Below are 26852 nucleotides of genomic sequence, written 5' to 3' on the forward strand. Positions count from 1 at the left end.
CATATTTTATGTTCAAGGGGTGTTGCTGTATGCGCGCAGGGGGCCGGTGGATGACGCTGAGATGACAATAAAGAGAGCATGGCTGTAAGAGGGGCGATGATGGCTGTGGATTTAATAAGGTGGAAAAGAAGATTTGATGCTGGAAACTGAAAACATTATTGCTTGAAGCTGCAGCCTAGCTTGCTCATCTCCTAAGGCAGTGTTTCTCAACCTTGGCAACATTCAGATGTATGGACTTCAATTCCCAGAATTCCCCTTGCTGGCTGGGGAATTTTGGGAGTTGAAGTCCATACATCTGAACGTTGCTATGGTAAAGCAGGTCTAGACTGACTGGGCCTGGCTTATAAATAGTGGAAGCCTGGACTTCTGCCCACACAGGAGAACAGCCCTTCTGGGTTTGAAATACAAGCTGCTTCTTCTCCAGTGTTCTTTGTGAAAATCTCTGCTCCAGTTACCGACATCTGGAACCTCTGGTGGAGACTATCTCCTCCAGCTATCAGGACACTTAGCTTTAGTTGGCCTGTCTTGGAAATGGGTATTATAAGGATCGCCTGAGCAGAAAGGAGCTCGCTAGACCTCCTTGCGTACTTGGAAATGATGACACGTGAAGAAGGCTTGTCTCAAACACTGCTAGGGTTTGATTATTCATATGTATTTAATTACTCTTGCACATGCCTCTTGAGGTATAGGGCTGCAGTTCTGGGCTTATTAAAGATAATAAAATCAATTGATTGATTGATTCATCCATTCATTCATTTGGCTGCCCATCTCAAACATATGACTCTGGGTACCTAAGAAGGGATAAAAACAAGTAAAAACATCATGACAGTTTGTTTCTTCTCCGTCTTAGTTGGCCTGTTGGTCTCCTGTCCCAGGTTGGAAGCCAAGCCCAATTATTAAACCGGATCAGAGGATCTGGGATCCTGGTTCGTTCCAAAGGGATGGTAGAAGCTATTTCTAAGAGGCAGTAAGGGGCTTGACAGGAGATAGGAACTCTGATTCTCATCTCAAAGATAGGTCTGCAAAATGCAAAGAGAAGGAGAGATAAAATGAGCCCGGGTTCTACAATGTGAAGTTTAGAGGGTTTAGAGCCAAGAAGGCTGGGTGAGGAACATGGAGGAATTATTTTTAGAGTTCTAGGTCACCCAGTCACACTGATTGAATGGGCGGGAGGTCAAGACTTTCTCCCATCAGTTATAATTAAATTGAAAGTGACTTTTGGGAGACACGATGATTCCAGATAGTTAAGAAGGCTTTGGAGAAGGGTTCCTCATTAAGCAGATGCTTAGATTCCATGCGCAGAAGCCGTGTGGCTGAGGACAGTCTCCTTGTTTCCCCTGTGTTGACAGGCCAGGGAGAAGCCTCGCTGGGGGCAGAGGGAGGAGGAGGCTTTTCAATGAAGGAGGCTGCGAAAGTCACCCTGAAGAGCACAAAAATCTTTCTCAGACCCTCTCGGAGTCAGATGGGGACAGGGAAAAGATGAAGAGCTGATTTCTCATGGTTGATCAGCTTGAGCTCTGACACCGTTCTAATGACTTAACTGCTTTAATCTAGCCAGGAGGGAATTCTTTTAAGTGGATTTGGACTGAAGATCCTTCTGCTTAGAGCAGTGTTTCTCAACCTTGGCCACTTTCAGATGGGTGGACTTCAACTTCCAGAATTCTGGGAGTTGAAGTCCACCCATCTTCAAGTGGCCAAGGTTGAGAAACACTGGCTTAGAGAAACCCTCACGAGAACCTCTCTGGGGTGTCAGGACAGGATGGAAGGTGAAGATGTCCAACAATAGATGTGGTTGACTTTCTTCCTCTCTCTTTCTTCCTCTCTTCCTCCTGAGAAACACTTTTATTTCAAGGGGCCCAAATGGACAGGAAAAAAGCAAAAAGATTGTGACTACTGCAGCACAATTTGCCAAAACATTCCTCTAATCCAGTGGTCCTCAACCCGAGCAACTTAGGATATGTGGACTTCAGTTCCCAGAATTCCCCAGTCAGCATGTGTGGACTTCAGCTCCCAGAATTCTCCAGCCAGCATGCATATTTGGGAAAGCCATGTTCAGTAGGTGGGATTTCTTCTTAGAACTGAATTTGTGTTATAGAAAAAAAAATCAAGATCTTACTTGTCAATGTGAGTGTGTGCTCTGGATGTCGTGTCCACACTCTGAATATTTGTGTGTGTGTGTGTGTGTGTATGGTAGTGCTGGTGGTGTAGGAAATACTGTATTTTCCAAGTGATAACGTTTGTACATCATATGCTTAACAATCATGATATGGCTCTGAAACCTGAAGTTTTGAATTCCCTCAAAGCAACCCAGGAACCGTTGCTTCTGTTTAAAGATGTTTTTTTGGTTAAATTGGAACACATGGTAGTTAACACAGGTCTGGAAACGGTTTAAACATGTGATCTGGATGGATGCAACTGTGACCCCTCTGAAGCATGAGGGAAACGGAGACACGTGCATTCGTTGATGACACGCGCCGATAGGCATTGAAGGAATAGTTTGCCGAGATGCACTGGAAGAAGAGAAAAAGAGGAACTTCAGAACTAATACAGACATTAAGGTCTATATTAATCATGGATTAAACATTAGTTTTACATACACTAAACCTGGCCCGCTGAACTCTTTCTAATATGTATTGCTAGGGACTAATTTGCCTTAGCCCAAGGTTTCTCAACCTTGGCAACTTTCAGATGGGTGGACTTCAACTCCCAGAATTCCCCAGCCAGCTTTGCTGGCTGGGGAATTCTGGGAGTTGAAGTCCACCCATTTGAAAGTTGCCAAGGTTGAGAAAGACTGCCTTAGTCTGTCTCCAGAAGCATCATGCAGCTTAAACCAAAATGATCACTTTTGGGATTTAGGATTATCAACTTTTCAACGGGGCCTGCTTGCAAGGGCTAGGAAAAAAACCCCCTCACAACCCTGTCTTGTAGGAAGGCACATGTGTGTGGTCCAACAAGCTTCCCCAATTCCTGCCTTCAGCTTCAAAAACAAACATTTGAGGAAGAAAGGAAGAGATTCTTGAAGTAACCGCGAGCAACAGCAAGCATGTTTTAAAGAAACCGAGTTATTTTGCAGGGGGTAAACAAAACGTCTGTTGTTCTCCGTTCCCAGGCCCTACCCCCCCCCCCAAAAAAAAGGATTGTTAGAGACTGCGATTAATTTTCTGTATTAGTGACTAGAGACTCTTCTTCCCTTCTGGATTTTGAGCATTTTCGCTGCCCCGATGTCTTGGTGGGTAGAAAGAGATTAAGGGGGGCTGACACTGCAAATTGTTGACTTGATGGATCAGTCTTTTTGTCAGCAAATGCATTTACTTACACAGAAGTTATTTAAAGCAGGGGCATTGTGCTACAGGCATTCCAATAAATTCGGGATGGCTTAAAGGAAAACTCCCTTTGGGTTGCCTGGAATCAGTTTCTCGTCACCCTAGAACCCTCTAAGGTGAGCCCAACGTCTAATCTCTGTTGGTACAATTCACTTAACTAGACCGGTGAAAGACCGAACAGCTGCATTCTTGCAATTTTCAAAGTTTGGATAATTTTAATCTTGGGTGTGGGTGGGTGTGTTTCAATATATCCTGGGGATCCAGTTGACAATCCAGTCTGTTTTGCAAATCTGGAAGATGGGTTAGGTCAAGCTTATTATCCAAATGCGGTCTAGTCTTGTGACCAAAAAGGACTTCAAAATTTCCTACTTCTTCGGCTTCGATTGTCATTTAAAGGGCTGTCCATCGTATTATCCCCATCAGTGTTTTTCTTCTATCTGAAAAGCCCCAAAGATGTCCATGGGGAACCTTGCCTTCCCTTCGGTAGGTCACAAAGGAAAACGATGCAAGGCACTAGGCTGGGCTGTGGGATTTTTGTTTAAAGCTGCCGAAAAGAAGGGGTGTGTGCGCGTGTCTGTGAGCAAAATTTCGGCCTCTCTCAATGGAAAGCTTTGATTTAGCACTGGGGGAGGGGGGACCTTTGCAATCGAAGGAGCCACGGGCCCAGATCACATGTTTTCTCACCAGCCTTGGCATTAACATCTTCCTGAGCATAGGTGAGAGTGAAGCAGAAGTAGGTCAGGCCTGTTTCTGGAGTAAGCTCTGTGCAAGAGCAACCCCTCTGTTCAGGTCAGGTAAAAATAGATGCTCCTGAGCAAAAGCAAAGGAATGGTTTTTCAATGCTGGAGAGGAGTGGGCTTTCTCCCTGCACTGTTTTGCAGTTCACCGTATGCTTCCCATACGCCAAACCAAATTTAATGTTTTTATGTTCAAGGGGGCTGAGAGAGGGTTTTAAGCAGCATGGCGGAAAGTCATTTCCCTGGGTTTGCACAACCCATTTGACGAGACGAAACCGGGGTTGGGGAACTTGTGGTTTGGCGGGTTGTGGCCGCCTAGCTGTCGCCTCAACATGTTTGCGATGGTCGTCTGAATATTTGAATTACCTGCTGTACATTTCCTAACCTGGGTGTTTAGGGTTAGCAAGTTGTGTGAAATCAGGCAATAAGAACAGACTTCAGTCCAGAGGTTGCTTTAATGCAGTATGCAGCTTCCAACAGGGCGCAGCTGGGTGCCTCTTCAAGAATGCAACTAAGCCAGTGTTGTCCAAACTTGGCCACTTTAAGATGAGTGGACTTCAACTCCCAGAATTCCCCAGCCAGCATGACTGGCTGGGGAATTCTGGGAGTTGAAGTCCACTCATCTTAAAGTGGCCAAGTTTGGACAACACTGAACTAAGCCGTTCCCTCTGTTTGCATCCTGATTCTTCCACCTCTAAACTGAGTTGTGTCCATTATGTGATCAAAAGGGTAGGTGAGGTGGCAGGAGTTCTCCTCCAACTATATCCAGTACCTGAAGATGCTTGAGCTATGGAGTCAGTGCAAACGTCAGCATAAAACTAATATTTTAAGTAGAGCCATGGAGGCTGGTGGGTTAGCAGGTTCATCTCAGATCAGTTGGCTTGAGTCTCTCGTACAAAACTGTAACTTCATTCTTTTTTATAAAGATACTCTCATTGTGAGGAGACAGAGCAGAGTAGGTGATGGCACTGTTTATTAAATTTCAGCAAGGCCACTTTGCTCCAAACCTGCAACCTCAGGATCGGCTCTTTGTTGGGGCTGGAAATAGCTGCGGGTCCTTGGATTCTCGTGCAACGTGAGGACAAATACTGTAGAACAGCACAATTCACACTATCATAAGAAAACAACAGCTGCCACCGACTTTATGGAGGACTGTTCTGAGGAGGAGTTTGAAAGTGAGGGTGGGGGCAAAGTGAATGAGGAAAAAAGCAGCTTCGTTTCAACTCAGAACCAAAGTCAAGCTTCTAGTCCTCAGGGCTGAAGAATAGAACAGAACAGAGATCAGATCAGATCAGATCAGAGGAGAGAGATGGTATCTTTTAAGGAATCAGGATACTAGGTGTACAACATCCTTGCTTTCAAATAAATTAGAGATATTACAGATGTTTCTTTTTTATGTCTGCCTCCTATTCATTCAGGTTGCAGAGGGGGGTGGGTGTTTAACTCGTTTTTGCTTTGCAAAACGGTGGGTTTTTGGAGGAACTGAGTGGGGTTGGTGGGAACTGAAATGAGGCTGAAAAGACTATTTGAAGTGTGTTGAGCCTTAAAACACTTCCATATCTGGCAGAAAATTCAATTATGGAGTCAAAATTTGCTTCCTCAGGCCCACTTCTTGGCTCCTGAGGTTTCTCCAACTATCACTCGTGCCAACCTGACCCGAAGAGGTGGTGTTGCATTTATGGTCCTATGTGCTCTGTTGAAACGTGTAGCTTTGAAGGCTAGAAACCTCTGTGGGCTGGAAGAGGACCTTCTCAGAAGGTTGAGAAACATTTCTGCCTTCTTCCTGGCCCTTAAGGATCCCTCTGTAATCCCAAACTAATCACGAGGGCTAGAAACCTGAGGCAGGGATGGGAACAAAGGCCTGGATTCAGTGGCTTGCAGAAGAATCGGGAGCAAGGGTGGGTTGTGGTATGGGCTGGTACCTTTTTGTAAGATTAGGAAAATGTGACTTCGTTTTTTGCGGAATAATTTATTTGTAGGGATGCAGCGATGCTGGGGCTACCATTGCGGGGAAAAGGCTGGATTCCAGCCGCATCTTCCTGCCATATTTTGAGCCTTTGCAGCGCTTGTCTGAAGGCTACGTAAAGCCACACAATTCCTTGACGGGCCTCAAAGGTGAAGCACAGTAGATATTTGCTAGGTTCATCATAGCCGGAAAGAGTTGTGGCTTCCACTTGACCTAGCATTTGGGCGATGCCTCACAAGACGTCTCTGTGTCTGTCTCCTCTCCTGCAGAAGATGGCGAGTACTTCCTTAAGGTCCTGATTCCCAGCTATGCCGCTGGATCCATCATTGGCAAAGGAGGCCAAACCATCGTCCAGTTGCAGAAAGAAACTGGAGCCACTATTAAGCTTTCCAAGTCCAAGGATTTCTACCCAGGTGAGTGGGGAGTTGGGCAAGTTCACATTTCTCCAGCGGACAGCCAAGTTGTGTGAAGTGGCACGTTCTGTTTCGCTCCTGGGATATTATTTTTTTCTGAGCACTGTGGGGCACTTTGTACGTTCCTGGATGAGTATTAACCCTAAAATGGAATACTTGGGGGGGAAATGGGAATATTCCACAGCTGGACCACTTTGTTTTGGTCCATCTTGAAGGGGAAGATGACCTGTTTTATGGACCTAGGCCAAGGTGAGATGTTTGCTTTCTCTGGAAACTTGACCAAAACCCAAAGCTGAGAGGCAGGTTGATACACGTTTGCATCACAGAGTAAATTAAATCCACCACCGATTTTTAAGAAATCAAAGTATACGATTTCCAAATGTGGACTTCATCGTCCATAGTGGCAGAAATGCACTGAGTTGTTTTCTGTGGGTTTGGGTTCCATAATTTCATATAGAACACTTGCTTTTAGGGCAAAAAGTGTTGAATAGGAGCACCTTTTTGAAGCGTACATGCTAAGGAGCGCCTGTGTATAAAAAAACTTAATATCGGGTCCCCTGTTGTGTGTATCAGGATCAGTTCTGTACAACGTGTGCGCATTTTCTTTCCACGCTTGTTCTTTTTTAAGAAAACGAATGCGCAGAAACGTTCAGTGGAAAGAAATAGCGAGGGAATCCACGTAAAAACGGGGAGGACCCGAGGCCAGATCTCATCTGGTGTCCTGGGATCAGCGGCGAAAGACTTGCTCCATTGCAGTTTGAGCCGTGCTTAGACTCTGGGTGGCTTTGTGTGTCCCTGTTGGAGGGGGGATGATGGGGGTTGTAGTCCAAGCCCCCAGGGGCTGCCGGGCAGGGGGAAGCTAGTGTATTCCTTTGGGTCTTGCTTTGTGCCAGCCTCCCCGCCGAGCCTTCCTCCCGCCTCCCACCATCGCCACCCTCGCCAGCCCTCTGCGGAGCCAAGGCCTGGCGCGCCATATGGAGGGAAGGCTCGCCGGAGGAGCTGCGAACGGCACCAGGGCATGGGGGCGGGGAGCACTGCGTGGCGAGCCTGCGCGGCAGAGAGGGCAGGATGAGCGTGCCCCCGCTTTTTTGGGTCTCCTTAATCCCAGCTGGGATTGAAGAACAGGCAGCCCCCGGGTGGGGCACCCTGGGCTAAGCCGCTTTCCCTTCCCAGCGCTCGAGGGCCGGTTGAGAAAGGCTGCCCAGGAAATCCTCCTCGGTGCAAAAGGATGGCTGGGCGGGGTGGGAGAGGAGGAGAAAGAGGCCGGGATGGTGTTGCCATGGCGATGGGGAGCAGGTGCCCTATTTGTTTGCAGCTTCCGGGAGGGAGCCCCCTCCCCTCCCCTCCCCTTTTCCTTCCAGGGGAAGGAAACCCTCTGTGGGCTCCCGGATTTGGCAGCGGTGGAGACGCTGCGAGGCAGGCGGGAGTCAGCGCTGTGCGTCCTTGGCGGCTGCATTTACAAAAATCTCGCCCTTGCATTCCACGGAGATTAGTCCCAGGGCAGGGCTGCTCCCTTCCGACTCTCTGGGCAATCCGGGTGAAAAGTGGGACTGGTCCGACACGCAGCCTTGTAGCCGGATAAGCACCACCATCCCATGATGGAGACAGGCCTGCACCATGGGGGGGGGGGTGTTTGCCACATGGTTCTCACACACATCCGTCTAACTAGAGGTTGAAGTCAACTTCCGAAATCACTTTCAGCATACAAAGGTGACGTGGCAAGGGGGATCCTGAGCACGTGCAGAATGCCTTTCCCCAGACCATTCAGTAACCCCGGTGGCATTTTTGAGAGAAAGAAGCAAGCTGTTTAGGAGTTGGGTCACTGCACCAGTTTTGAGAAACTGGTGAAGACCAGGGTTATACAATTGCGGTCACAGGGGACTGACCAAGATTCCCAGGGCTTCCTCTTAAGTAAGCGTGAATAAGAGAGCTGCTTTGGAGAGATCCAGAGTGCAGAATTGCTGGAGCTGGGTCAGGAATCCAGCTATTGCAGGCAGAGATGGAAAGCAAGTCCGAGTTTCCAGTTTCCTTTGCAGAGGGTGGACGCTTGGATTCAGAATTGCCTCTGCGTTTTAAAAAATCAGACCCCTCATTTTTTGTGGCGGGGGGAGGTGGCAGCCTGCAAAAAAGTGTGGCCTCCTCTAGATCATGATCAGGGGCGCTACAATCAGCCCCCCCAACTTACACCCCTGGAAAGCCGGGCCACAGGACTGTAGCTGCAGCTCGGGACATTCTGCAGCAGCCGTGTTTGGGTGGGGGAGAATGGAAAGGAAACGGGAAGGGCAGGCCGGGGGGAAGCAGATTGAATGGCAGGAAACGCGCCTTGCGATAAGGTGACCGGCGGGACACCGGCCGGGACGCCGTACCCAGAGCGGTGGGTTGAGGCCTGAACCAGATTTGAAAGTTGGATGTCTGTTTCAAAGGGGGGAGCAGGAAAGGAAAGGAATCAGGCCCCCGACAGGATGGAGAGCCGAGGAATTCGGTTCTAGGTGAAGGAAGGGGGTATCGTGGGAAGAGGGCGAATCGGCCCCTCAGCCTGGTCTTTGGAGAGAGGCTGTCGCAGGATCTCCAGCGAGAATCCGTGACCCAGCTGAGAGGAAGTGGCCGACGGTGTATTCCATAGAATTCCCTGTAAAAACACAGGAACAATGGGCAGGGTTGCCTGTCGGAAAACTGGGAGGAAAAGACAAACAAAAATTCATGCTTGGGGAATGCCAGCGGGCTACGAATGCTTTAGATTTCACAAGCTACTAGTCCTCAAAAAGCATCGAACAACCGAGGGAAAGTACTGTAAGCTCTCTACTTTTATTTTGGGGTAAAGCATTCTAGGGGGCCATGTTTCACACTGTGCCTTGAGCAGTTCTTGCTCTCTCTCTGTGACTGCGGAAAATGGGTATAGGGATTCAGTTTGGATCGTGGCCCCACATAGCAGTTTTTCTTTCCAAATCAAAGTGGTCCACCGAAGCAAATTTTTCTTTCTTCCTTCCTTCTTTTTTAAACATTTTTAATGTAATTTTTAATGTCTTTTGCTCCCAAGCCATTTGGGAAACATCGACCATCTGCAAAAGAATGTCTGGGTGCTGATGGGTGAGATAATTCTCTCTGAATTCACAAAAACCTACTTGATCACCGATGACCTTTACTAATCAGAAGGGAGTGAAAATCACAGCCTTGCATCATCCACATCCTCATCAATCATGTTTATGCTCTATTTTTCCTTTTTAAAAGCTGGTAACAAATCATCTTGAAAACTGCTCTGTGCAGTGGGCAGAAGGCTGCGACTAAACTCTGGGTACCACATTTCCAGAAGGATTCTGACAGGTTAGAACAGGTGCGGAGGAAGGCAACAAAGACGATGCAGGATTTGAGAACAGGCTGAAGGAACTTGGGATGTTCACTGGAGGAAAGAAGATGGAGGGGAGACACGATAACCGTGTTCAGGTGCATAAAGGGAAGCTACGGGCAAGATGGCCAAGATCTATCTTCCACGGCTACAGAAACTAGAAACAGAATTAACAGATTAAACCTGCAGCAACTAGATTTCATTCAAATCCTCGTTTGACAACCACTCGTTCTGGGACAGTTCAAATTATGAGTGGTACTTATGACTGGTCCTCGAAGTTCTGGCCATTGCAGTACCCTTGCAGTCATGTGACTGCTATCTGGTGCTTGGCAACTGGCTCTCACTTACGATGGTTGCCATGTCCCGTGGTCACATGATCACCAAGTGCAACTTTCTCTGCTGCCTTCCCACAAGCAAGGGGGAACCCGGCAGGAGGTCGCAAGTTGCTCCCATAAGTCGCTTGCACCCTCCCCTGCCCGGCAGCAGCCACTTACCTGCCTGCCATCCTACTTGCAAGCTGCCTGGGACTTGCTTAACGACCCATGATCCTCGCTTAATGATGGCAATAGGGAGTGCCAGAATTGCCATCGCTAAGTGATGTGGTCACGTGACATCATGCTTTATGACCAGTCCCAATTACCGTTGTTAAGCAAGGACTACCTGATAAGGAAGCATTTCCTAAGATCTGTACAAGAGTGGAACAGTCTCCCTACAGAGGCTGTGGGTTCTCCATCTCTGGAGGGTTTTAAAAAGAGGCCAAACAGCCGCCTGTCATGGATGATTTAAGCAGGATTCCTGCACACTGCAGAAGATGAAGCTTGGGGTCCCTTTCAGCTCCACCATGCTCTGATTCTAAAGAAGGATTCGAACTCTTCTCTCTCTGCCCAGCCCAGAATTTTGCACTCCGGTGCCTCTGCTGCCTGCTCCTACAGTTGTGGAATGAGGGCTGTTTCAACAGAATAGTCCCGAAAGGACAGAAGCATTGAGTTTTGGACACCTTGCACCTTACAGGACGATGATCTGCTTTTTAAGAATGCCACGCTGACCTCCTGCTCTCCTGTCCACACCAATTTTGGGTTCATCATCTCTCCTTTCAGGCAAATGTCACCTGTTTTTTACCTGGTCCTTGTGCTGTTTGCAGCTATCAACCAGCCACCATTCAAGAGGTGAATGTTTTCCCCCTGATCTACATCTGCAGGCTGGGAAGAAGCAGACATTCTGGATCTTATGACAGCTACGCCGTGACAGAGAGGCCCACGGCATGGTGGTAACAGCCTAGGACTTATGAGACTGGCTTTCTCCTGCCGTATCTCCTGGCCCTCACTTTGGCAGGGCTTGGGGCCAGCAGCTGTCTTGCCTACCTTGAAAGAACAGCCTTGCCGCTTAATAGCACGGTCCCTGCTCACCCCTCTCGATCCTGTCCACACCCTTTCCTATTTATCCAACGGCTGGGTCTTCTTCTTCCTCAGGAAGTGGAGATGTAGTTATGGGCAGGTTGGAGCACTGCCAGCGAAGGCCGAAAGCTCCCTCAGCTTACCTCCCCAAAAGAGAGGCGCCCGTCTGGAGAGGCGGCTTTATTGCTGCGCTGCGGATCTGGACCGCTGCAAAACACGAGCCATAAGCACCACATCCATTCAAAAACCTCGCCTTCGACAGTAGCCACCCAGATGCTGCCTGTAAAGATCACAAATGAGATCTCGCTTCTCCTGTACCACCCATGGCATCTGGCACTCCTAAACCTGATGGCCAAAAATCTGAGTTGTCTTTCTGATCCAGCAATTACAATCTTCCTTCTGCAACATCTCAGGTATGGCTTGCAGAAGTCACTTGGTACCCTCTGTTCATTATTAAGTGCTTCAGGTTTAGGGTTCTTTTGGGGGGTATTTCAGTGGTTTAGGGCCGTAAATAAAGAAAGAAGATTTCTCCTGCTTATCCGTCAGCAGCGTTTGCCACACTGAACAGTCTGGCTCTGAGCACGGAGGTGCCTTTTGGTTTTAATGGTACGCTGAGGTTTCCTGGAACATGGCTCTCTCTGGAGGACAGTCCATCCGCTAATAAATAGCTTCCTAGGAACAGTCCTGAAGGATCCAGTTAAAACAACAGTCAGGAGAGGATCAGGAGTTCGCGGCACGGCTGGCTTAGAAACCCTGACTTCATTCAGAGACCCCATCTCTAACGGGTGGCTAAGGCGCTAATTTACGCTAAATTGTTGTTCGGTGCCCTGAAATGCATGCTGTATACATCGATTAAACAGATAAATAAATAAATCGGGGGGCCATACTAAGGGCCCAGGGTTGACGTGCCCATGTGGAAATGGTGGTGGTGCCTGGTGCCGCGTTCTGGGGAGGTTGAAGAAGTGGGCTTTTGGTAGCAATTGTAGCACTGTTTGCATGTTCCTGCGTGGTGCAATGAAACTGCTCAACACCTGGTTTTTCTACATGGGTTTGCATGGCACAGCTAATAATCCTGGGCTGCTGGTTTGGATGGCAGGCCGTTTGGGCCTGTAATGTGGTTGGTTATGTTACCATCCTGGCCTGCTGTGCAGTTGGCATGCCTGTGCAAAACACTAGCAGAGCCTTCCTATCTGGGGTGACTGGCGTTGTGACTGCCCTTCCCTGCCAGGGTGGCTAGGAGAACCACTAGAGCTCCAGGCATGGGATGGGAACCACGTAAGGAAAAGTTTTGTAGTTCGGTTTGCAGAGAGATTTCTCCAGGTACCATATATACTCGCAGACAAGTCGGGAATTTTAGGTTCTAAAATACACCCCCAAAATTGGGTTTGGATTATCTGTGGAGTGAAGCTCAGATTTTTTAAAAGCCCGTCACAGCCTTAAAATCACACCGTTTTATAAATAATGATATAACATTTTGCAGTTTCCCACCTGCCACTGCAGTTAAAAATTCAAGGGTCGGCTTATCCATGGGTGACACATTTTTCGTGGTGCGGGTGGTCCTCGGGTTGCAACTACCTGTTCAGCGACCGTTCAAACTTGCAACGGTGCTGAATGAAGGGGACTTATGTTGGATCCTCAGAGTTCTGGCCGTCGCAGTGTCCTCATGGGCACGTGATCACCATTTGCAACTTTCCCTGCTGGCTTCCCACAAGCAAAGTCAATGGGGCAGCCAGCAGGAAGTTGGAAGTCGCAGTCATGTGAGGTCCTCACTTAACAGCCTGCGTCGTCCTTGCTTAACGACACCAACCAGGACTGCTGGAACTGCTGTTGCTAAGCGATATGGTCACATGTCACACTTTATTACTGTGTCACTTAGTGACGGCAGTTCTGGTCCCAACTGCTGTCGTAACCCAAGGACAACCTGTATTTTGGCTGAAATTCTGAGGGTCAGTCGATCTGCCGATAGGCTTATCTGTGATTATATATGGTAAATGTTTCAGGACATGGAGTCCTGGTTCTCCTTGGGGATGGATCATCTTGGATGGATGGAGGAAGGATATATTTGGCACAAGAATTTAAAAAGCGTGCTCTTGGTGGCAATGTGGCCTGTGGCAGAGCGTCTTTTACGTAATACTTATCGCTATCCTGTTTGTATATCAGAGCAAGGCAACGTACTTCATTGTCCCCTCTACCTCATTTATCTGCACAACACCCCTGTGAAGTAGGCTAGACTGAGAGATGGTGACTGCCTCACGGTCCCAGGATAACCTGCAGGGCGGAGGGAGATGCCACCTTGGTGTGCCCTGGTCCCACATTCTCTATCGTGCTGACACTAATTTTGCAGGGTTGTTCATTCGGTTCTGTTTCCATACGACGTTTAAGTCGAATCAGCTGTGAGCCCACCCAAATCTCCTTAATGGTGGGTCTGGCACTGCAGGCTCACACCAGTTGGGTCACTTTGGCATTGCACCATCCCCACCCCCTTTCTCCAAGGAATGCTCAGGGTCCCCTGATGCCTCGGGTTTCAGGGGCCACGAGCCCCCTCCCCATGGAGCCGAGAGGCAGCAGCGGGCACGGCTGCTGCAGACACTCTGCCTTGGGGACCAGGTGCTCTGGGCGGCAGGGGTGGGACAGTGAGTTGTGTGATGTAGAGGGTCACTTTCAGCTGCTCTTCCTCTCCAGCTCTATGGCTGGGAGGACTAGATAGGCAACATTGGCTGGGTTTTGGTGTTCTCACGGCTGAGTGTTGGAGTTCCTGTTTGGCTTAAATCCAGATCCTGGTGGTTAGTTGACGTGGTCAGTGGTCCCCTTTGTGGTGTTTCCACAACACTCCTTGACAAAGTGAAATGTGTTATAGCCGTGTTTTTCAAACTTGGCCACTTTAAGATGTGTGGACTTCAACTCCCAGAATTCCCCAGCCAGCCTGGGGAATTCCCCTGGCTGGCTGGGGAATTCTGGGAGTTGAAGTCCACACATCTTAAAGTGGCCAAGTTTGAAAAACACTGGCTTGCAGGAACAGGGCATGTGTGTTGCACAGAACCTTGGAATTGTTGTTCCTCCCAAATGAGGAAACGACAACACCCATCACCGCCAGATATTTATCAGCCACGGCTGGTAATAGGAGCCCGGCTTGTGTGGAAGCCTTTTCTAAATCATCAAACGCATTTTAAAAACTCCCTCTGCTGTGTTCTGGTGTCTATGGCAACATCCGAGCTAGGTGGGCGCAGCACAGCTGGCTGACTGGCCCTGGGTGGTATGTTTACTCACAGGTAAAGGCTTCCTTGCGTCAAGCTTTCTTGACAATGATACACAAGTCACCCGTCACTGGCTTCTTTCAAGATGTTTTTTCAACTTCCCCGTCTAGTCTTCCGGGCTGAGATTTCCTGGTGGTCTCCCATCCACAGACTGGCCCATTCTGGCCTGGCTTGGCTTAACTTTTTAAAGCTAAAATACAGCCAAAGGGCCTTTGGGTTAAGCTGGTGAGTCCATGTGGGATTTCTAAGGCCAGTTCTAAGGAGTAAATGACTACTGTGCCTTACTCAAGCGGCGGATAGAAGGAAAAATGTTGGCCGAACTCGGCCTTCTGTGGTGGGAGGGAGGCATAGCGAGACACGCGTGTGGTCACGCCAGTTTTCCTAAAGCGGGGAGGGAGGGTTTTCCAACGCACCTGGAAGCCACATCTCTGGAACGGGAGGCGTCTCTTCCTCAGTCCCAGAGGTGCAGGGAAGGGCGTTCTGCGTATGCTCAGAAACACACCCACCTTGGCAGCTTTCGAAACCAGGAATGCTTTCCCCCTCCAGAGAAAGAAGTTGGGGGTTCCAATACGTGTGGGGGACTATCTCTGTTTCCCCCCAAGGGTCTCTTTTTCACACCCCGCTCCCACCCCGCTCAGTGCCAGCCGGCTCCTCGCGTGCCAGCCAGCCAGGGGAGGAGAGAGACCCTCGCCCGCCCCTCCTCCCCACAAGCAGTGCTCCCCCCATCCACGGCCACATGGGGAAGGTGGTCCCCTCTTTCCCCCATCATCTGGTTGCCTTGACGATAGCCTCCTCCCCTCCCCCACCCAGCCGCCTCCTTTTGCGGATGAGGGGGTGCTGGTTGCCGTGGCAATGGGCCCTCGAGGCCAGCCGCCACGGATTGGGAGGTGGCAGAGGGCGGGGAGGAGGAGGCCGTGGTGGGTTGCCATGGCAATCGCAAGCTAGGGAAGAGAAGCTGAAGATGCCGGGACCCATCCTGGGGAGGGGGGGGGCTGAGTGGGGACAAGCAATTTGCTAGAGGGTTCAGTCTTCCAGAACCCCTAATCTCCTCCTCCTCCTCCTCCTCCTCCTCCAGAAATCCTTCCATGCTGCAACCTTGCGTTGCTTCAAAGCCGCTTTTGTATTTAAGAGGCATCGTTGTTCTCGCGCCGTTCCTTCCCTTCCTCCCTTTCGCTTGCCTGCTGAGGAAAGGGCCCTGAAGTTTAACTGCAAAACACCTGCTTTGCATGCCCAAAGTCCCAGGAACGTTTGCATCATCGTCTCTAAATAAACACGGCGCATCAGGGAGAACCAGAGCTGCAGTGGGCGGGGCCAGGGTGCGAAGTGGGCGGGGCCGTGTCACCCCAAGGGCAAAGATTCCCGAATTCTGGAGGGAGGGACGTTGGAATTGTTTTGCTTGGCGTTTTGGACTTGGATGTCAAGATACAAAGAAAAGGCACTTCCGACAGGGATTGGGCTAATGCTGTTGCGTCTTCCCAGCATCAAAATGGAGGGAGGGAGGGTGGCTGGACGATCCAGTTTTGGTATCCAAGGTCCACAAACGAGGGTCGGGGCCCAGAAGCCTCGGACTCGTTCTTTCCAAGAAGAAGGATCAGGTAGCAGGTAGCAGCTGAGAGGGAAAATCTTTCTCGTTGCAAGATCCTTGAATATAGAATCCTGGGTGGTGGATCAGTGAGCAGATCCTATTCCTGAATGTCTTCAGTTCTTTGCTCTGAATTGTCTCTTCAAGACTCGATCCCGTCAGAGAAGGGGGACCAAGCCACCCTCAATCTCTTCCGGGGCAGCTGAGTCCCATTTTAAACACGTCCTACGACTTTTCTCCAATGCAGGGACCACGGAGCGGGTGTGCCTCGTGCAAGGCACCGCAGAAGCCCTCAATGCTGTTCACAACTTTATTGCTGAGAAGGTTCGGGAAATCCCCCAGTCTGTGGTGAAACCCGAGTCGGTCAATATTCTGCAGCCCCAGACAACCATGAACCCCGATCGAGCCAAGCAGGTGAAGAACGGTGGATATTTAATACTGGGGGGATTTTAGGTTATGGGTGGGAATGTATGGTTTGGGGTACTTCTTAAAAGAAAGCAGGAGACCTCTGCTTGATTAGAGCAAAGGGCAGTTTTGTTTAATTTGCCCCGGCCTCATGCTCTCCAAGTGGATCAGACCAGTGTTTTTCAAACTTGTTAATTTTAAGATGTGTGGACTTCAACTCCCAGAATTCCTCAGCCAGCCATGCTGCTTGGGGAATTCTGGGAGTTGAAGTCCACACATCTTAAAGTTGCCAAGTTTGAAAAATACTGGATTACACCATGGTTTCCATCATCCCTGGACCAGCTAAATTCAATGAATAGTGTAGCCCAACACATTTAGATTGTATCAGATTCTAACATTGCTGTAGCGTTATTATTTGAAGAAGATTTTTGCTCCTGTTACCTTACAAATCGATGGGTTCCAAATGGGTTACCAAATACTAAAAGTATAATGGTTAAGCAGATGCTTCTGAAAATATCCCCCCAAAGAAAATTATGAAGGCAATATTTCATTCAGCTTTTCCTGAGCACCTAACATTAAGACAGTGTGGTATTTTTTACCATTTTGCTGGCATAGCTAATAGTCATCTGGAAGACTCAGATTCTACGCCAGCGTTTTTCAGCCATGGCTGGCTAGGGAATTCTGGGAGTTGAAGTCCACATATCTTAAAGTTCCTAAGGTTGTGAAACACTGCTCTGTGCCATTGTGCCTATTTTGGTCTTTAATTGATGATTAAACATTGAAGGGCGCTAGAATAGGAACTGTTTTCCCTATGGCTCTCGACATTTGGAAAGGAATCTAAATTCAGGTCCTACATGTTGACTGACAAACAGACATTTTCAAAGATGAATTCCAACATTTCCTTTCTGGGAGGCCTTTAGAAAAGCTCTTCGTTTCTACTGCCTTAAAAACTTAGCCCTGTTATATTTAGCAGTGCACATTAGGGTCTGACCCTTTCCCCCACCCCCTCCCCAAATCAAACATTAAAAATGGGAAGAGAAAGTCTATCTCCTGCTTCAATCAGCCAATCCAAAAAGCACCAAACCCCCACGTGCTTTTATAAAAATGCAACTGCCCAAAGGAAGGGTCTGTATTTTTCCCATTCCAAGAGAAAGATACCCTGAAAAGCCGCGAGGTGGTCTTCTTTTGCCACCCAAGCTTCGTGTGTGCAGAAGAGGCTGGAACGCAGATCCGCATTGTCCCTTGATTGTGCCGTTGCTATGACAGCCCCAGGGAAAGCCAGCTGTGGGTTGGAAGCCGAGCACAAAGATGATGCCACATTCACACAGGAGCCAGGAACGTGGTATAGAAGGCGGTTTATATGCCGTCTGGATAGATGAGGAAACAGAGGAGGCGTTTCTTCCAGCACGGACCCATCTTTGGCTCCTGCTGGCCTGAAAAATGCCCTTCCTTTTGCAGAAGACTTGGTGACCTTCTCCCAAAATCCATAGGAAAGTGCCTTTTCCTCAGTCAGTCCAGCAGCTGGCCTCCAAACTCTCCCTCCACCCCCGCTGCCTCCAAAGGGGTCCCCCAAATCTGGAAGAGGCAAACCGCAACCGTTGGAAAAGTATTTTAAATTTAGAAACGGTCCCCACAAAGGGATGAACCAGTGAGGTAGGCACAGAGTGGGATAAGATCAAAATAAAAAATGCAAGCAGGGTAGGAAAGCGGGGAGATCCAGCTTGGCATGCCGAAACACCCCCCTCTTCCCCCCCTCCCCAATTGGCCCTTTAGCATCTCCAGGTGCGGCTGAGAAAGAAAGAGTCCACTCAGGAACAGGAGCAATTGCTCCCCCTCCTTTAAGTGGGGAGGGGGGAGACCATTCCACCAGACTGCACAAAGCATTTTAAAAGTGCAGGAAGACAGCGACCGTCTCATCGCTTTCCTTCCCATTTTGGAAATGTTGGTGGTTGAAGCCAGGCCAAGCCCTGCTTTCATATTCATCTCGGCAGCCTGAGGTTGAGGGTGGGTTCTCCCTCCCTCCCTCCCTCCCTCCCTCCCTCGGTGATGTGATCTGTGTCAGCTTGTTTGCACGGGGCCATTAATTTCTGGAAGTGCCCGCAACCTGGTTACCTCAGAGCATTTCCTTGCTCAATCTTTTACTGTTTTCTCTTGTGTGGTGGCTATATAAACGTAGATGTCAGCCCCACGAGGTAGATCAGGCTAGAAAATTAGCTCCGCAGGAAGACCAGAACTAGGCTTTATTGAGAAGGGCTATAATAACAGAAGCTTGCAAGTCTGATTGGGCTGGACCTCCCCTCCTTCTTATACCTCCGGTGAATCCGGGATGCCTGGCCACTTCTGAATATTATCTTGTTTCCTAGGGCTTGAAGAATGCTTCGGCTCCTTTTGCCTGGGAAATGGTTAAGAACATAAGCAGTACCCTTCTGGATCAGACCCCTGGTCCATCTGGGCCAGCAGCCTACTCGCACAGTGTCCCCACTAAGTCTCCCACCACTAAGAAACCCCACTAAGTCTCCCAGCAAATGGCCTTCAGAGGCAGTCCCACGGCCATCAAGGCTAGTAGCCATTGAGTTCTTGCACATTTCTCTCAAGGTCACCTCCCTTACTCTCCACACCAGTAGACTGAGCTGGGTGGGGAATCCCCATCCCATATTATCATGGAGGTACTCTATAGCCCCTTTACCCCATGATTGCCTCCTCTCCCATTTGTTCTCTTTCATCAGATTAGAGAATTTGGTCCACATCCGCTCCAATCTCCAAAGCCATCAGCATTATTGAAGAAATTCACACACACCACATACACAAAATCTAGTACAAGGCTCCACACTTTTAGTTATATCTTAATTATAACTTAATCCTGGTATAAGTTGAGTGTATTCTAACTAAAGCTGTGTATAGTCAACAGTTCTGCAGAAGCACAAAAAAAATAATCAAGCATGTTTTTATTTATTTATTTATTTATTTATTTATTTATTTATTTATTTGTCAAATTTATATGCCACCCATTTCACTGTGTGAGTGACTCTAGGCAGCTTACAGGTAAAAAGAACTATAAAGTCTTTACAAAAATATGCAAAGCTAAAAGCTAAAAAAAAACCCCATTATTCTAAATTCACCTCCCTTGGAAGCATCACCTTCAGTTATTAAAAACAGCAAAAGCAAGCTTCTAGGCCTCGTTCATAAAACTAATTTATATCTTCCCCTTCTTATTAGTAAAGGGCACATGAGTTTTCAGCTCTAAGGAGAACACTTATTTTGCTTTCCTATCCCGTGTGTTTGTGTGCGTATGAGTGCAAACACATATTTCAGTTTCTATCATGTCTAAGATGGAATGCCCACAGCCAATACATGACAGCATGTCCCTAGATTAGAAGGGCATTGAGAGACATGGGTAAACCCAGGATTGCCCTAAAATGGACCTCCTTGAGCGTCTCAATGTAAGGCGGAGGGTGCTGTCCGTGGTGCTGAAGGGAGTTTATGATGATACTTGTTCTAAATCAGATGTGCTGAGTCTCGCTGGCAAAAAGTAATATGGGATAGTTTAAAAAGGGGGGGAGAAGAGAATAAATGGATCTGCATTGTATTCTGTTTATTTATAACTTCCCACTGGCAAGACCTGGGTGAATTGGATTGCAAAGGAGTTTAGAAAACAGTAGAACGCTAGGAAAGGCAAAAAACACTGCCTGCTGGAAGTGAAATATTTTAAAGCTTTTACTAGCTGCTCTCTCTTCTGTCAATAATACAACTCTATAATGCAGGCTTAAATCTGGGTGCCATTTTAAGGTGGAAGGTAAGGTTCCCCAGGATTCTCGCAGAGAGGCTTTCCCCATCTGAGAGTTATCTTTAATGCACTGGGTTACAGATCTGAGAATCCACAGCCAAACCCTAAACCTGGACCAATAGAACACAGTTGCTATGTTCACCTGATATGAAATTGTAATAATGATTAATAGGATAGTCTGATTCCCACAACATGCCAGTCCAGAAACTACCCAGTCCCATTTTGGCCTAGTTTAGCGTGTTGCACCATCCAGCCATGATGTAGAGCAGGGGCCTATAAAAGGAGACTCATGTAAATAGAAATCAAACTGTGAAATAAATGCTGTTCCTCTCATTTCCCAAAATGCAGGCCAAGGTGATTGTTCCAAACAGCACAGCTGGGCTGATTATTGGCAAAGGGGGTGCCACCGTCAAAGCCATCATGGAGCAGTCTGGCGCTTGGGTACAGCTGAGCCAGAAACCTGAAGGTATCAACCTCCAAGAGCGCGTGGTGACCATCAGCGGTGAACCCGAACAGATCCACAAAGCCGTCGACATCATTGTCCAGAAGATCCAGGAGGATCCGCAAAGCAGCAGCTGCCTCAACATTAGCTATGCCAACATTACAGGCCCTGTGGCCAACTCTAACCCAACTGGATCGCCCTATGCCAACTCCACAGACGTTCTACCAGCTGCCGCCGCCGCTGCCACCGCTTCAGGCCTGCTGGGCCACACCAGCCTTGCTGGAGTTGGAGCCTTCCCAGCTGCCCTGCCTGGTTTCTCCGGCAGTGACCTCTTGGCCATCAGCACAGCTCTCAACACCTTAGCGAGTTATGGATACAACACCAATTCTTTGGGGCTCGGCCTCAATTCCGCTGCCGCCTCTGGGGTGCTGGCAGCTGTTGCTGCCGGGGCAAATCCAGCGGCGGCTGCTGCTGCTAACCTCTTAGCTTCGTACGCCAATGAAGCTTCTACTAGTACCCCTGCCCCAGCTGGAGCAGTTGGCGCCTTCACCTTGGGCTCTTTAGCTGCAGCCACTGGGGCAGCCAACGGCTACTTAGGGACAGCCTCCCCGTTGGTGGCTAGCTCTTTCCTAGCCACCGAGAAGCTCGTGGAAAGCGCCAAAGATATGGTGGAAATTGCAGTGCCGGAAAACCTAGTGGGTGCCATTTTGGGGAAAGGCGGCAAGACGTTGGTTGAGTATCAAGAGCTGACAGGGGCCCGCATCCAGATTTCCAAAAAGGGGGAGTTTATTCCAGGTACCAGGAACCGTAAAGTCACCATCACTGGCACGCCAGCTGCCACACAAGCCGCGCAGTATCTAATCAGCCAGCGAGTAACATATGAGCAAGGAGTCCGAGCTACCAACCCACAGAAAGTGGGATAAGCGAAGGCTGAAGAGAAGGCTGGGGGAAGAGTAGATTCAAATCAGTCCTTTAATCATTAAAATTGTAACCTCCATGACACCGGCCCCTGCCCAGTGTCCATCTCTCTGTCACACACACACACACACACAAACACACACACAGACACCCCTCTGGTTGGGAAACAGCCCAGCATATGTTCTGCCGGAACTTTATTTCACCAATGGTGTGGCCTGATTGTGTATATATATCTATATATATATGGCAACGTTTTCTTTTCTTTTTTTTTTTCAGTTGATGGATTTTAATAGAAAAAAAAATTTTTTTAAGAAAACAGTCCTCTTCTTTCTTTCCCTCTTTCTTTCTGATTTCCTTAACAAACCCGGATGGAGAAAGGACCGCCTCTTAAAGTTTCTTTCCTCTCTCCTGAGAGTGTAGATCAACTTCAGAATTTCTTGGTGGGTTATGTATGCCCTTCTTCATGTCCACCCAGAGCCTTTATCACGGGTAGATGATCAGATTGGGTTTTGAAATACAATGGGGAAGGAAATAGATCTGGACTGAAATCATGGCATGATTCCTGTGGTGACATATTCTACTTATCTCTTGTAGTGAAACAAGGCATTGGGTTTGTACTTATAAGTAGTATAGCTCATTATAAATTAAGATGAGGTTGAAGGAGGAGAGATTGGACTAGACTGACTCCGAAATGGGGAAATGACCTTGTTCAGTTGGCTTAAAAAAAAAACAATTATTATTTAATGCTTATTATTATTATTATTATTATTAGGGGAGATATGTGTTCCTTTTCTCCATTTCCCAGCCCTGGTAATCAAAAGAAATAAAATGAGGTACTTAGATAAAAGGTTTGCAGATAAGACCTGTTTCCTGTGTTATACTGAAGGAGGCATTTGAACCAGGGGCAGAGAACTGGATCCATGTATCGACACAGAGAACTTTTGTGATAGGTGTGTCCTGACTTGCTGGGAATCTGGCCCAGAGTTTGTGTGGTCACTCTTCCTATGTTTTGGGATGAGTTTCCAGCATTGCAAAGAAACGTCAAGCCTCCTGAGACACTACACATGCCCAGGAAGGAGGTGATAGGGTACTTCTTGTGTGACTGAAGTCAGATTCCTGTCACAGTCTTTGGCTTCAAGGTGTGGAGACCTCCTTCCTGTGGTCCATCAACTATTTTTGGTGTCTTCCTTCCCAGATTAGCTGCATCCCCTCTGCTCTCACATCCCACTGTGTTTTGATCGCAGGAAGAAAGTTCTTCATTTATTTTTCAGTGGGTGCCCTCTGAACCTTAAAGGCCAAAAGAAACAGCCAAATCGACCCCAGATTTTAGCTGCAAGTCCCAACTCTTAGTAACATCCAGTGGCAAACCTGGAAGGACCAACTTGGCAATGAATGCTCCTGTTTTCCCAGGGGCCCAGTCAGGTGCACCCCGTGAACGACCGGAAGTTGCGCCACAACTTCCTTCAGTCCCGTTCACAAAGCCAAATCCAGGCGCTCTCTCCTGCCATTATCAGTATTATGGGCAGTTGAGCTTCTCTCCAAGCCCCTGACCAACTGCATTTTTTTTCTGGCTTTCTTTCTCTCTGTCTTTTCACCCTCTAGTATAAACCAGCAGTATTACTAACCCACCGTGGTGAGATGGCCTTTACTCCTTCCCTGCCACCTTCACTCATGAACGTTCCCAGTGAGGGTGTTCTGGTCATCGTGTAGTCCTTTTTGAAGAGTATAGTTTGATCAGGGCTTCCTGTTCCCAGTGTAAACGTGGCGCCATTTGGGCAGCCCTGAAGGCTCTATGAAGAGGCAGGTCCTACCACCCAAGGGGTGGCCTTCCATTTGGTAGTCAAAGCACAGGACTCTGCGTCTCTCTCTGTCCCGTCTTTTCTTCTCTCTGTGTTGTTAGCTGTTGCGGGATGACTGCTGTGTTACCTCCTCCTCTCCTTCTTCCACCCTTAAGAGGGTGACATGGGTGAATAAATAAATAAATAAATAAATAAATAAAGACAGGGTGTCTCCCTGCAATGTTTACATATTGGGCTTGCAACTTTCTCTACATCGTAGAGAACTCGCGAGCTTGCCTGCTTTTGAAGGTTGCCCGCATTTTAACAGGAGGCTCAGCTGTTGCCTCTTGACTGTGCTGTGTCCCTCCAAGGATTATTAGAGTCCAGAGCTGGCCAGAAGGCTGAACAAATCAACAGCATTACAGTGCAGAGTCAAGCCTTGGTCGGTGGTAGCTTGCTCTTTCTTTGTTTCTTATCATGATGGCGATGGTTATTAAGAAGTTGCTGGAAAGCTAGCTTGAGCGGGGACCTCACGTTGTTGGCTTTTCTGGTGGGGTGACATTTCCTGTTTCATCGTTCTGTAAGGGGCCTCAGATGTGAAGTAAAAGTCTACCTCTTCACCCAACATCCCACCAAGGTGTACCAGACAGTCTCTGGTAGCGTAATATAGTATTTCTTGTTGGGTCACACGTGTTCCTGTGTGCACCCTTGCAGCCCTTTGGGCCAGTACAAGATAGGGTGAAGTTGCTGGTGGATGTCTTCACAGGCATTGTGTTTGTTTAGACAGGCTTGTCTGAAATTAAATGGAGTTGGTGATGTGATATTTCTTGACAGTAGCTAAGCTTGGGGGAGAAATCCCATTTGGAAGAGCCCAAATGCTCCAAGGAGAGAAGTTGCTGGCTGATGCAGTCGGTGTTCTTCTCAAGACGTGAGACCTGAAGAAGCTGGAAAAGTAACTGAGAGAGAAGGTCTCCACCCAACTGCTTCTCTTGATGGCTTTGCAATGCCCTTGTCCCTCCCTTCGGCACAGATTTTTCTATGCTGCATAAACCCTCTTCCCCCCTTCCACTCTTCAGCACTGAGTTGTGGACTTCTGCAATATCTTAATGACTCTCAAATGGAAACAGTTCCTTTCAGACTCTCTCTGAAGCATCAGGTGGAGGTCTGGGTCTGCAGGGCAAAAACTTAGCACATTGTCCATCTTTTTCTAAGCTCTTACAAGAGCTTGATCAACCGACAGGCTCACTTAGGCCATTGCTCTGGTTGGGGGTGGTGGGGGCTGGGATGTATAATGGGTGGGGAATTAATCTCTTCTTAGATAGTAGCATGCGTCTGTTTTCCTTCTTAGGCTGAAGGGAGGGTCTTAAGACTCTAAAAACCACTAGAGAACAAAACTCAAATGTGAAACTTATATACTATTAATGTGTGTTTTTTTTTAAGGAAGCAATATCTATATAGCATCTTGCACTGATTTTATGGAGTAAGAATTACTGCAATCAGCATTTTATCTACAAAGGTTTGCAGTTAGTGACATCTTGCAGGCAGTTAAAAGCCCGCATGAACACTGGCTGAGATTCTGGATCTCCCTTTTTTTTAAAAAAAAAAAATAATGAACAAACTCTTATTGCAGTTTTGCAGGTGCATTGCATATCATGCTTTCCTTCGGGTTGGGGTCGGGGAGAGGGGAGAAGGAAAACACAGAAAAGATTTTGTGCCAAACCGTCTGCGTCTTTTTAAATAAGGTCAGTATTTAAGGCAAAAGGAGACGTTCCCCTTGTCTCCTTCTCCCCTCTGTAAAAAATCCTGCAGATATTTTGACAGGATCTTCCAAGGCTGTGGCCTCTGCTCCTTCTTGTTTCCCCCCACCCGTCCTTCTCCCTTTGCAGCTTGTCCACAGGGCTGGGCGCATTTCGGTGTCCAAATTCTGTGGCAAGGAAACAAGGATTCTGCAATAAGGAGAATGGCATTCTGCATCTTAATTAGCTCATGAGCCCCATTTGCCTAATTTCTCTCGTTTTGTGTATTTCGGCAAAACTGATTGTGGTCAAAGGGAGGAGCGGCAAGGATTCACCCCTTAAACCCCTTTGTTCAGCTACCTGGTCTCTTAGGTGACTTTCAAGCAGATTTTTGACACGCCATGTCTGAAAGTTGCTTCCTCCTTTGCAATTTCATGGCAGAAAAAACAATTCCATAGTGGAATTTCTGCTCCTTCCCCAGGCTTTTCGGGTAGGATGGGCTCCAAAACAGAAAATAGATCAAGTCCTTTAGAATTCTAGTTTTATTTTTCTATTATATTAGTGCAGTCTTTCTCAACCTCAGCCACTTTAAGATGTGTGGATTTCAACTCCCAGAATTCCCCAGCCAGCTAAGCTGGCTGGGGAATTCTGGGAGTTGAAGTCCACACATCTTAAAGAGGCCGAGGTTGAGAAACACTGAATTAATGGATTTAAAGGGGAGTATTTTCTTCCTATGCCCTATGATTGGGTGGTAGAGCACTTCTGAAGGTGATTTAACACCTGTTTCTCCATCCCGCCTCCCCACTGTTGGCACTTTGGATCGCAAAAACATCTTCCCCAACATGTTTTATTTCTTCCTTTTCTGGCACCAGCATGAGCTAAGATCCCTGGCTCTTTGTTGTGTGCCCAGACTTGAAGCCTTGCATTTCATCGGGGGGCAAAATATCCCTTTAATCTCTATGACCAAATGGCCCGGCTTATTTTTTTAAAAAATCTGGGCTTTGGAAAACAGAGCCCGGAACGTTAAAAGCGTGCATCTTTTCTGAGCTTTTGGGAAAAGTTGCCTACTAGATCAGTTCAGTGATGGAGTGCCAATTTCATTCTGTATGACCCTCGGTTTAAAGAATCCAGACAGTCACTTTTCTCTCCTTTCCTCTCCAAGGAAGTAGGAATGGCACCTTTGAAGGCCTGAGTCTCCGTACCCACCAGAATCATTTTGGCCCACCAAATTTGCCCCTTGCTGAGAGGGTTTAAGTCAGTGTTGTCCAAACTTGGCCACTTTAAGATGAGTGGACTTCAACTCCCAGAATTGGAGTTGGCTGGCTGGGTGGCTGGCTGGGGGGTGGCTGGCTGGGGAATTCTGGGAGTTGAAGTCCACTCATCTTAAAGTGGCCAAGTTTGGACAACACTGGTTTAAGTCCTTTCGGTGCAGAGTTGCCTTTTCCAACTGAAGCATTCTGGCTGGGTTGACTCAACATGCGAACCCAGAACTTGGGTCAGCAAAACGTGGTTGCTGCGTTCACCCGAGCCAACTGTATTGGATTTCACACAATGATCTGGTTCACTCCCCATGCTCAGCTTTCCCTACGCTTTGATTCATGGATGGTCGCCCGTTTCTGAGCTAGACTAGCATGTTATGTGAATCCAGCCACTTAGCAGCAGTTTCCTGGATCTAATTCCTTCTCCTTCACTCCCCAAATCTTGCTGCCCTACCAGCCTGGGGAGAGAGTCCACATGTACGTTTAATTGGATTAAAGAGGATTGCACAAAACTGCTT

At 48.0% G+C, this 26852-nt stretch overlaps 1 protein-coding gene across 3 annotated transcripts in view; it reads left to right on the forward strand.

Annotated features, from left to right (window-relative positions):
- NOVA2 (NOVA alternative splicing regulator 2) overlaps positions 1-25685 on the forward strand; it is a 38444-nt gene extending 12759 nt beyond the window's left edge. For all 3 annotated transcript variants that reach the window (XM_088139788.1, XM_088139786.1, XM_088139787.1), the window contains 3 exons: positions 6296-6439; positions 16260-16426; positions 20550-25685. In XM_088139788.1, the coding sequence (XP_087995914.1) occupies positions 6296-6439; positions 16260-16426; positions 20550-21566 (1328 nt within the window). In that variant the 3' untranslated portion in view covers positions 21567-25685. The remainder of the gene's footprint in view (positions 1-6295; positions 6440-16259; positions 16427-20549) is intronic.
- Positions 25686-26852: the final 1167 nt, after the last annotated feature.

This window comes from Python bivittatus, unplaced genomic scaffold (assembly GCF_059951505.1).
Source record: "Python bivittatus isolate LINGU-HERP-01145 unplaced genomic scaffold, Pbiv_v1 ctg000310_np1212, whole genome shotgun sequence".
Lineage (NCBI taxonomy): Eukaryota > Metazoa > Chordata > Lepidosauria > Squamata > Pythonidae > Python > Python bivittatus.